The following is an 11,027-nucleotide window of genomic DNA, read 5'->3' as shown; positions in this document are numbered from 1 at the left end:
AACTAGGACAGGAAAGAAAGTCTGTTCCAGCCCTAAATAACATTATACGAAATACTTGCCTTAGCTGTTACTGAGGTTCCCGAGTGATGAAGAGTCTTTAGTCTCCCTGAGTTATTTGTTACATGCTTAGTTGCTCTTTAAATGGGAAGCTTTTCTTGATATCTAGTTTATATGCCGCAAATTAAGCCCATTTCATACCCCCCAGAATGGATGTGGAAGAGAGGTGATTGGGATAGTCTTCCCACATTCTTCTACTGATTTTTTTTTGTGCATATTTCCTTAATTTTCTCTTCTGATAGCTAGCCAGCTCTTGTTATCTTTTCTCATCTATTATGCATTCAAGGAGTATCTTTATGTTTGTTGGTGATCTCTGGGCTTGCTCTGGTTAGTTCTCACCCCTCTCGTCCACCCTTGTGTGTGGGTTGGGGTTTGCCAGGCAGATCAGTGAAGTATCAATCATTAGTAAGATCTAATTTAAAAGTTTGAAACAATAAGAAATAGTCTGCTCACATCTAAAGAGGGAAAATCTGAAACATCCTCTTATTTGCAATCTACTTGAGTAGATGTAGGTTTGAATATGGATCTTATCAGTGATCAGCATTTCATATTAATTTACTTCCTTCAGCAGGAGGAGAAAAAAGTTGACGAGATGCATTAATGTGCAAAGGAATCTCAGATTTGATTATAGCAAAGCAATGATCCATCAGAACTGCTGCTGACTTTGAAGGATAGAGAAACAGATTTTTCTCTGTGCCTGGTGCCCTCATGTGGCTTTGATGTTCAGCTTCTTGCAGATTAATTAAATACATCACTTAAAACCCTGTGTATGATTCACAATATAAGAACAGTAGAAGTATAGAATTTGACTATAATGTAGAAGTGGAATGTTTTTAATGTTTTTCATTGTAATCAAGCAAGTGAATGCACTTAGTCAAATTAAAATATCTATTTATTCACATAGAAACCAGTAAATTTCAGGATTTGTAGCACAAAACTTTTTGTTAAAAAAAGAAAACAAGTTATGCCATATAGCTTCTTTACTCTCAACAAAATAGCATCATTGCAGTTAAACTTAAGAGTACAATAAAAGTGAAACATTCCAGATTATATTGGTTGGAGCACAATGTGATGAATAGAATGAGAAAATCCTTGTCAGAAATTTTACCACAAGGAAATATCAATAGCGAAAACCCATATTCTCCAACTAGAAATCAAGAATATTTGAGTAGATCTTGGCATAAAAGGCACAAAACACAAAGCAGAGCATGCTTGTGTCGTTTGTCACAAAGAAGCATTGACATTTGTGCAACATGGAAAAAGATCAGCATTTTTCCAGTCCCTTCCAATATCGCTTCCAATAGAGAACAGCTCTTCCCTTAATGCCAGGGTATCGCTCCCAGCCCAGATGGAAGTGACTGCAAGAAAAGAGGAGTGTCTAGAAGAGAACACGCCCGTACCCTTCCAGGAGATCTTAGCTCGTGTGCTGAGGAAGCTGTTGCTCAGGATTGTCAGTAGGAAATAAATACACCGCGGCCTTTTAGTAATGCAATGACTGGCAGCACTGGTGGGAATTGGCTAAGACAGAGAAGGATGTTACCAATGCTGGAAACCCCTCCTAAGCACAGGTTTGCCACTTGCATTTCAGTGTGTGATGCCAGCTCCCTCTTGGCTTCAAAAAAGCTTCTTTTAAAACACTTTGAGTCCTTGAAATAAAGGACTCTCTTCAGAAGAGAACGCTGCCTATTGCACAGAGGAATGGCTTCTCTGATTTTAAGGTGCTTCAGAAAGACAGATCGAACATCCGAGGTATTTCCTTCTGTAATGGGCCATCATACGAGCATCTCGTTAGCAGCCCGTGTGCTATATTTCTATGACAAGCCTATCTTCGTCATCACTGCTAGTGTCGTCATACTCAACCCTGCTTTGCTTCCTCATCATCTCTAACCCTCTCTTCTTGTACGTCTTGGAGGGTGTTGCAGAGTAAGTCTCACACTCGGGGGACCTGAGAGTCACCGGGGGCTTTGTGGAGGCAGCAGTGGCCGTTGCAGGGGGCTGTCCGTGGCTCTTTGCCTGCCGGGGGGCTCCTTTCCCGTCGGTGCTTCCCTGAAGGTCAAGGGTTGCTTGGGAGAAGTTTGGTGGCTCGGTGTGTTCCATAGTGGGTAATTCAGCCCCTGTGGCTGACTCTGTGTTTGAGCCGAATAAACGTGAACGTCCAGGCTGGGAGCTGGGTGTGGAGGCGTCTTTTGGAGGTGGATATGTGTTTGCTTCACCTGGAGGTTTCTCCCTTCCCAAGGCCTGGGTCAGCGGCTCCAAGGTCCCAGACCTTTGACCCTCTGGCTCCACGTTCAGCGTGTTCTCCTGGCTCCCTTCTAGGTGTAAAGAGTCAGTAGTCTCTGAGGCTGTGCTGCCAGGTTGGTCACCTCTGCCTGTATTTGTAAAATCAGAGGGACAAGGCCAAGCAGGTGCCATTGAGTCCCTCGGGATGTTTGGCTGTGACCCCCCAGGGAGCGATGGCTGAAGTGTCACCGAGCAGCAGATCCCCCCCTCGCTGCTGGCCGCCTGCCTGGCCGTGTTCACGGGGGCTGACAGGGAATGAGCTGGCACAGGGAATTCCAGAGGAGCTGTGATGTTCTGAAAAGAGAAGTTTGTTCTTGTGTGTTCCCTGATTTGCCCAGAAATGTCCTGTAGAAACTAGCGGGGGGTGTGTGTGTGTGGAATTATCAACTGAGTAATTAAGCATAATGTCAACCTTTATTTGTACAACTGTGATTATATTTGTACTGTTTGGTTTTTTTTCATTAATGCAGACAGTTACTCATCCCTCTTTTTATGAGAAAACTTTTTCTCCCGGTGTGTGGGGGAGGTGTAGTAAAGGATCTGTTTTTTCGGTAGTTATTTTTCTCTCGGGTAGGTGACAGACCATGCTAATAACTTATGGATGACAGGGCTTGGGGGTTTCAAGCTGCGTTCATATGTACTGTCTGGGATGATGCTCCTTTCATTAAGATACATGCTGCAATGATATTTGTGCAGTGTAGGGGGAAAGGTTTGTGATGAATCTGTAAGAAATATTACAGTGTCTGAGGTGGTGAGATATGTGTAGGAAATACAATTACTTCATAAAAAACATTTTAAGGATTAGGTTCCTAAATATGATACTGCTTATGCTACAGGAAGAACCTGCCTGAGGGTACGCTGGGCTGTGTCTGCCGGCCCCTCCGGCGTCGGTGGAAACGGGTCTGAGAGTGAGCCCGGGAAATAGCCTGTTCCATTGATGCAAGTTTGAGTGTCCTTTTAAAAAATCTAGTTCTAACATTAGTAAGTTTTCATTATATTATAACCCCCAAAATACTCTTAACACATTTTTAAACAAAATCTGTGATACAAATTAGTCTTAACTTGAACTTTAAAACAGTTGAATGTAATTCAAGTTTTAATTAACAATATCTTTTTTTTCTTTTAATGAAAAAGTAATACATGAGTCAAGGTACAATACCTACCTTTTTATCCATTTCGTGTGTTTGTTTAACATGGTTTAGATTTTCAGTATGGGAAGATATTCCTGAGTTATTCTTTCCTTCTTTTTTCCTTCTGCAAAGTGGCTTGTCTGAGGTGGAACGAGATGTGTCTTTTTGCTGGTGTAGGTAATTTTCTATTGAAAAGAGGTTGAAGAAACTTTTACTTTGATTTTTATTCCCCCACATGCTAGAACTTACTAAATTTCTCATCATATCACTGAGCTAACTTCTATGTTTTTACTATTTTCTGTAAATTTTTATTCTAAGCCTGATACATTTTCTCATTTACTTCTGTGTGTTTGGGTTTGGGGGCTTTTATTGGCCACTGCTATTGTCCTGCAAAGTAATAGCCATAGATACCTGCTCTGAGCCAAGAGAAGGTATTGTCCCTGCTTCCAAGATGGGTGTGACACAAACATCATTTGCATTAATACCGCTAATTACATGGGGGTGCTGGTCTGAAACACAGAAAGCAACTCAACACACCGAACCCATTGCCCACTGCAAACACATAGTATTGTTTCAGAAACAGAAAAAGATCCATCTTAAAACTGTTTAGGCTTCTAGTGGAAGGTTATTTTGAATTACTTATTTTTAAAATGCCCTCCTAATTGTCAAATTCACGTATGTAGGATGCATATGAAAATCGTGCGGTCAGTTCTGTAAATGCATGAGATGTTTGTACGTTCAATATATTAAAAAATATTCAAAATACTTACCCTGTACTTTTGATTGGGGAGAATGGCACCTCTTACTAACTCTGCAGGGTTGTGATAAAGAGCCCTTTTTCCAAGCATCCAGTGCTCTGTTGGGAAAGCAGCGCCATTTGCTGAGGCCGTTCAACTGAGCGTGTCCGTGTGCGAGCCTCCCTCTGTACCTGCATGGCCATGGCATCCAAAGGGTAAACAGGTATGTGCAATGGACAAGCACTCAGAGTAGAATAATACCACATCATCGGGTAAATTTAGGTCTAGCAGCAATTTACTGCTGTGAAGGAGATGTTTGTTTATGTTTACAAAAAAAAATAATCAGGATTTTAGGCATGAGACCTGTACTTACTTGATATAGCCAAATAGATAAATTCTGAAAAAAAACCAAACCAAACCAAAAAAACACCCCCAAAACAAACCACAACAAAGTCCTAGAAGAGTGTCACTGGACTGGGTAACATAGGCCTCAGTCTTCTATTTTTGTTCTTATGATCCTTCAGAACTGCGGTGCTGTTTGCCAAAGCAGGCATGGTGATTTGAGTCACTGACACTGACTTGTGCTCAAGGGAGTCACTCTGTCTGATTTTGGTGATGAAATAAAGTAAGAGGGACGTATGCACACAATATGTGCTTCTTATTGAAGCGATTCGTCAGCCGTTGCGCTGCCCCGTGCTCCTGGAAGAGCCAAGGCTAAATCTTCCTCTGATAGAATTCCCATTAAATACAGAGAACCTGCCGATTGAGACAATGTGCCTGTGATAGTTTTGTACTCAAACTCTTCCTGCTCTTCATTTAAGCCGATCCTTTAAACTACAGGTGGCTTTGTTAGTTTGTGCTAGAATTTGATATTAATTCTTCTGCACTCTCTTGTGAATCCAAGTTCAGGATATAGATCTTCTGAGGGCATATATCTATAGATCTATCAGGATTAAAAACTGAAGTATTTTGGTTCCCTTCAAACGAAAGTAACTGCTGACAATTTGGCAGATAAGAATCATTTCTAAAGCACAGTGGGAGGCAGCCGACCAGGCCTCATCTTCCTTCGGCGTAGGTCTGTTGTGCTCAGAAAAGTCTGTTCCTGATAGTAAACAACTCATTGGGAGTTTTTATAGTTTACCTTTGTGGAACTCCTGCTCTTTCTAAGAGATTTCTTTTTTTCTCCCGATTTTGACAAGGTTGAATTTTGGAGGTGACTTTTTATTTTCTGTGGACTTTTTACACCCATTTTAACAAAATTTTGCCTGTATCTAGGGAAGCTGAAAACCATATTCCTTACCATTTTGGGGTGACTTTAATCTTTTTCTGTTTGTGGCTCCTTTTCAGTTTATTTGTTGACAGTTTTTCCTTTTTGCAAACTACTGTTTTCTTCCTTTGCTCTGAAATATTTCTGAAAGCACCACCAGGAGCTGCTGAGTTTAACTGTTGAGAATATTGGAAAAAAATGAAGTACATGAAAACTGTGAGTTACATTAACTGAGAGATTGAAATCTATGCTCTTTTTAAATAGCACTGAATAGCATAGTAGTTAAATAGCACAACTCTGAATTTTTCCTAGAACCTCTGTGTTAGTTTTTTCTAATCACTTTGTCCATCTACTTTTATAAAATAAAATTGAACCAACTCACTGCTTTTCTGGATCTATATAGAATTAGTGTATGTGCTTTCGTATTCTTCTTCCTATGTAAAAAGTAAGCTCAGTCTCCCAGAGCTGCTCTGGGATCTGCACAGACAGACTGGTCTGTCTTCACTTACCTGAAAAAGAAAAGCTTTCAAATCCTAAACACTTTATAGGGCATTAATGCAGTTTGGGTTTGTGACATTTCAGTGTATGTAAGCGATGAGAGATGGAGTACACAGGCTGTCTTGGACACCAAGTATCTCCAAGTACAATAAAGTCTTGACACTAATGGTCTACTTAAGTCCTACTCTATTTTAAATATTCATGAAAATGAAAACAGTGGAATACGTATGCTGTTACAGAAGAATATAAAATGTAAGGGGAAAAATCAAGAAATAAAGTACACTCTTCTCACTGCACAGCGTTCCTACTGAAATTCCTGAGTGAAAGAAACTTAAATATTGATGCAAAAGAGTGTGTCTTTCATGCATCAAATGAATATGTAACTTATCTTATTAAAACATAAATCGTAAATTCGGTATGGACAAAGCCTGAAAATGTCCATAAATATACTTTTGATAATTCTTTTATTTTTCTAATGGGGGTGGGGAAGTGTCAGCCAGTTCCACCCTCTTGAGAAGGGAAACGGCATTGTTAATATTACCTCCTGCATCTGCTGTCCTTTAGAAAAGGATGAAACCAATGTTTTTAAGCTCCTGTTTGTTAGGCCGTATGCCACAGTCCTGCTAATGTTCTTCATTTTGAAAATAGAAATATCATAGTTTGACAGCATGCATTCATTGCTGGCTGTCTTGTGGCGGGTGTGCAGGGAGGAGTAGGCAGAGTCCGCCTCCCCCGTCTGCTCGGCTGGCAGAGGGAGGCTTCTCGTTAAACAGCACCAGGTTAATCGGGGTTCGGCATTTAGTGATGGGAAGGTGCCCTTCGTGCTTGATGCTGTTGAACCTCCAGAGCAGCACGTTGGAGTGCTGTGGGGTGGCGTTGGGAATGCTTTACAGGGAGTGCTGAGCGTGTGGCAATAAAAAGTGCCAGAAGAATGGCAGAAGTAAGTGGGGGTGTCTGTCGTGCGCTGGGAGCGGTGTGTGTCCTGCAGCGCTGGGGAAGGGGCTGTAAGAACACAGGGGGCTTCTCCTCTGTCCCACCCCGGGACTGCTGGCTCTGCAGTCCTACTGGACACTGACGTCCCTATCAAAGAGTCACATCCCGAGCAAGGACCATGGAGAACCTTCCTCTCTTCTTTGATGTCAGCTGATACGAAGAAACCACTTGTATACACAGAAGTAAAGCATATTTTCTTCTGGGGGGTGTGTGTAGAGGAAGCAGTTATGCTCATCCACTTCTCTTCTGCTTGCCTTTGATAATTTAACTCATTTTTGTTCCGTTTGTTTTTCCAAGCATCTCTTATAATATCCTGCTGTCTGAAGTGTTGGTTATTAAAGGTATTATCTGCTGTGGTTAAGGTATTTGTTGTTTCTGAATTGACTGGTGAACAAAACACTAGAGTTTTCCAGTTGGCATCTACGCTGCATCGGAGCTCTCCATTGCTGGCCTTTTGTCTGACTTCAGGTTTTGCAGGAGACCAAACCACATCGTCAGGATGAGAACTGAGCGCTCTGCTGGTGGAAGAGCATGGGGGGGTGGCTGAGGTGTCTGTCACAGGTGTACAAGGTAGAATCTTCTCTTCTGGTCGAAGCAAAAGCGACAAATCTGAGACTCTCTTGTCTTGCGGCAATGTAAGGATATATTTTGGAGAAAAGGAATTTTGTTGTGGAATTGGAGTTAAATGACCAGATTGCAGGTGATGAATTTTAGAAGACACATCAACAGCGTTGTCACTGAAAAGTGGTGCCTTTGCTCTTGTTTTCACAAGACATGTTTTGACATCTGTATCTGTTGCATTGTGCAAGGCAGAAGACTTGCAATCACTTCCCCTAAATTCAGGCCCTAAAAATCCCACAAATGAAGCTTTTGAGATACCTGCTGAATGCGAAAGAGGTTTAACGTCACCATAATTCAGAGCTTTTGTGGGGAGTTTGATTGTTTTCATATACTCCACATGCCCAGAACCTCCGGTGGATTCATTAATTCCTGCGCTTAATTTTTGCTCCTCTGCCTTCCTGGTGAGTGTCAGAGGTGCTGTGGACACACACTGGGCGCTGCTGCAACGGACCTGCTCCGCTTCATTTACCGCCTGGCTTTCAGTACTGGGACTAGGGCAGGACTTTGCAATAACGTCGGGTGCCTTCTCCACTTCAAATTTCAGCTTTTTTCTCTCTGATGGTAAATTCTGGGATTTCCCTGCAGCTTCTCTGGTGCTGTTGCAGTGGGCCCCCGGGGGGGTCAGGGCAGGCTGGCCAGTCCCCTCACTCCCGCTGTGGCTTCCGTCAGCGTTTGAGGTGCTTTTACGCTCCGATTCAAATGTACTGGATTCCTTCCCAGGGCTTGGTTTTCCCCATTTGCTGCTCTGTGCTGGCAAGCGGTCATCATTCCTGCCGCTAGCGTTCAGCCGGCACTGCGGATTTTTGAGCCCGAGCTCACAACTGCTGGGAGCTGAGGATGCACTGTTGTCACCTCTGTGTTTGTCTGTGTCACTGTCACCAAGCTCTGGGGAAGTCCTGCTCGTCACAGTCTGTGCTAGAGCGTTTCCTGGATGGGATGTCTCCATCGCGCAGGTTAAACTGTCCCCAGTGTCCTCGGGGGACACGTTCTGTACAGTGTGGTTACCATTAGTACAGGTCTCTGATTTACACGGGTTTAAACCTGTTGCCACGAGGGAAGGGAGACTGTCACTTGCAGAGCTCCTGCCATCTCTCTGCTCAGTGATTTCAGTGCTGCTGACCGATTCCTTTGAATCAGGAGTGAAGCTTGTAATATCCGTAATCTTATTCCCCCTTTGTTTAATTTTCTTGGCATTTTGACTGCTTTTCATTTTTTGGTAGATTTTCTTAAACGTTTCATCTCCATACATTTGCCATTTTTCATGAGAGAACATCTTTAGCTTCCTTTGATTGTGTTTCTTGTTTCTCGCAGCGGTCGCTCCAGCCCCCGGCCTGTTGCTCCCTTGCAGCTCCTCCGAGGGCGGAGGATGCTCAGCGTTGCTGAGCAGCAAATCATCCACTGCTGCCTGTCGGACCAGAGCTCGGGGATGGCTGTTGGGAAAATCCAGGGAGTTTGCAGGGGGATTGTTGCTAGGCAGCGGAGCGGCAGCGGGGGGGTTGAGGGGTGGCCTCACCAGGGAGGGTGGCTGCGAGCCGCCCACCCTGTCCCGTGCCGCCCTGCTGCCCTCCGCCACGGGCAGGGAGTTGCTCCGCGTGACGGGCACGGCGTCGATGGTTGTGGAGAACTGGGTGGGCACCGAGTGAAAAAACATGGGCTTGCATTTTTCTAGGGGCGCAAAGGTAGATTTTGCTGAACAAAGGGAAAGGTTCTTTTTCCTATTTACATCACAGGTTCTGATGTCAAAATGGAAAGAGTCTTTGTACGTGTAAGGCATGGGCAGGTCGATGCTCCCCTGTTTAGACAGGACAGTTTTTCTGGGCCTGACGTTGTCTAGCTGGGTGTCATCCACCACGCTTTTGTTGTGAGAAATAAGCTTTGAAATGTGTTCTTCCAGCCTCTTTTTCTCCAGCATGGAGGCGGCAGCTCTCTGGGCTGGCTCTGGCTTGGTGGGGCTGCGGAGGCCGGGCTGGCTCTCCGGCTCGGTGCCAGGCTGGCAGGGGCCCTGCAGCGGGCCAGGGGACGCCAGCGGCAGCTCTGCGCTGTCGGAGCGGGACAGGTACCCCGAGTCGGTGCTCTCACACTTCTTCAGCTTGCACTCAAACGCCTTGTAGTCCCACTGCTTGTCCCAGGAGGTTGCCTGCTGCCTTTGCAGCTGAATGTGCTTACTGGCACTCGGAGTCCTTTGCTCCCGTATCTTCTTTCTCTGGCACTGACCGTTCGGCAAAGCCCCTGGAGATGATAAACTTTGAGATTCTCTTTCAGGAACCCCCTGATTGGCCTTTGAACTAGAGGACTGATTCGTCGTTTCTTGATTTTCTGAAGCAAATGATGAATTGCTTGTTGCCGGCGGTGGAAGGTCATTGGGAAGTTTCTCAGTGTCCACACTGGTCTCTGAGCTCGCTCGTTCCATCTGCACCCCCTTGTCCTCACCGGTCCCACCAAGCAGTTTGCTGCCCTGATGTGACGCGACGCTCTCTGTTGATTTCTCATTTTGCTCCGATGCGGCGCTGTTGTCGGAGTCTGAGGGCGCTCTGGTGTTGTTGACGTGTGTTTGGGTTCTTCTGTGTTTGTACAAGTTGCTCTGAGTTTTAAAGGCGATGCCACAGGTCGTGCACGGAAAGGGCCTCTCCCCCGTGTGAGAGCGAATGTGTTTCTCAAGGACACTTGGCTTCAAACAATCTCGTCCACAGTGTTTGCAGATGTATTTCCCAGCTTTTTTTGATTTTCCCGGGCTTCCAGTAGATGCATTTACACAAGAATTTGGTGATGATAAAACCGGTAAAGTGCTGACTATGTTCAGTGTCAGAGTTTGCCCAAGCTGCTTCGGAAAGAGCGAGTGAGGCTGGTCCGTGCCTTCAGAAGGAAGAAGCGGGTTGAGGATGAGGGGGACGTTGCTGCTCTCCAGGTGGACACAGCTCCTGCCGGCGACCAGCGGGCCCCTGGGCTGCCAGCACCCTGCCTGGAGGGGCTGGTACAGGGGCACGGTGAGGGCTTTCAGGTAGAGGGGCTGGGACGGGGCCGGGTCCGGCCGAGGAGCCGCGCTGCCCGGGGTAGGGGCTGGCTGAAGAGAGGAGGCTGGAACCGGTCCATCTGCCAGTGCTGCTGCAAAACCGGGCTGGTCCTGGGCCTCCATGGCAAGGGCTACCTGCCATGTGCACAGCTCTCTGTGAGGGAGGGGAACCGAAGCAGGACAGCAAAGTAAATAAACACTTTCAACTGCTGGGCTGGGAAAGCTAGCAATTAGGAATAACACAAATCTTACACACAAACAAGAAATACTTCATTTTCCAATTAAATTGATTCATCTTTAATTTCCTAGCTAGAAATTAAAGCTCGGTACCGTGTAAACACATTGAACATTGCACTTAGAATGTATAATATGTACCCAAAGTATTAGAAATAAATCTGAGTATCAGATTTGCAAGTGGACGATCTCAGCACCCC

The 11,027-nt window shown here is 45.0% G+C and overlaps 1 protein-coding gene across 1 annotated transcript; it reads right to left on the bottom strand.

Moving 5' to 3' along the window:
- Positions 1–1,860: 1,860 nt before the first annotated feature.
- Positions 1,861–10,716, bottom strand: ZNF831 (zinc finger protein 831). Its single transcript, XM_074157624.1, has 5 exons — positions 6,511–10,716; positions 5,505–5,647; positions 4,238–4,395; positions 3,501–3,652; positions 1,861–2,682 (listed from the first exon to the last, which is right to left on the bottom strand). Exons 1-5 carry the CDS (start codon positions 10,714–10,716, stop codon positions 1,861–1,863), a joined length of 5,481 nt encoding a protein of 1,826 aa, XP_074013725.1.
- Between the last annotated feature and the right edge of the window lie 311 nt (positions 10,717–11,027).

This window comes from Numenius arquata, chromosome 12 (assembly GCF_964106895.1).
Source record: "Numenius arquata chromosome 12, bNumArq3.hap1.1, whole genome shotgun sequence".
NCBI classification, from domain to species: Eukaryota; Metazoa; Chordata; class Aves; order Charadriiformes; family Scolopacidae; genus Numenius; species Numenius arquata.
Note: the sequence above shows the minus strand (reverse complement) of the source record. Positions and strands in the feature narration are given on the sequence as shown.

Coding starts and splice junctions, on each gene's coding strand:
- ZNF831 (XM_074157624.1), bottom strand. CDS start 10,716: ATGGAGGCCCAGGACCAGCCCGGTTTTGCAGCAGCACTGGCAGATGGA. Junction 4,396..5,504: donor ATTAAAGTCACCCCAAAATG/GTAAGGAATATG, acceptor ATGGCCATGCAG/GTACAGAGGGAGGCTCGCAC. Junction 3,653..4,237: donor TCCCCAATCAAAAGTACAGG/GTAAGTATTTTG, acceptor TCTTTTCAATAG/AAAATTACCTACACCAGCAA.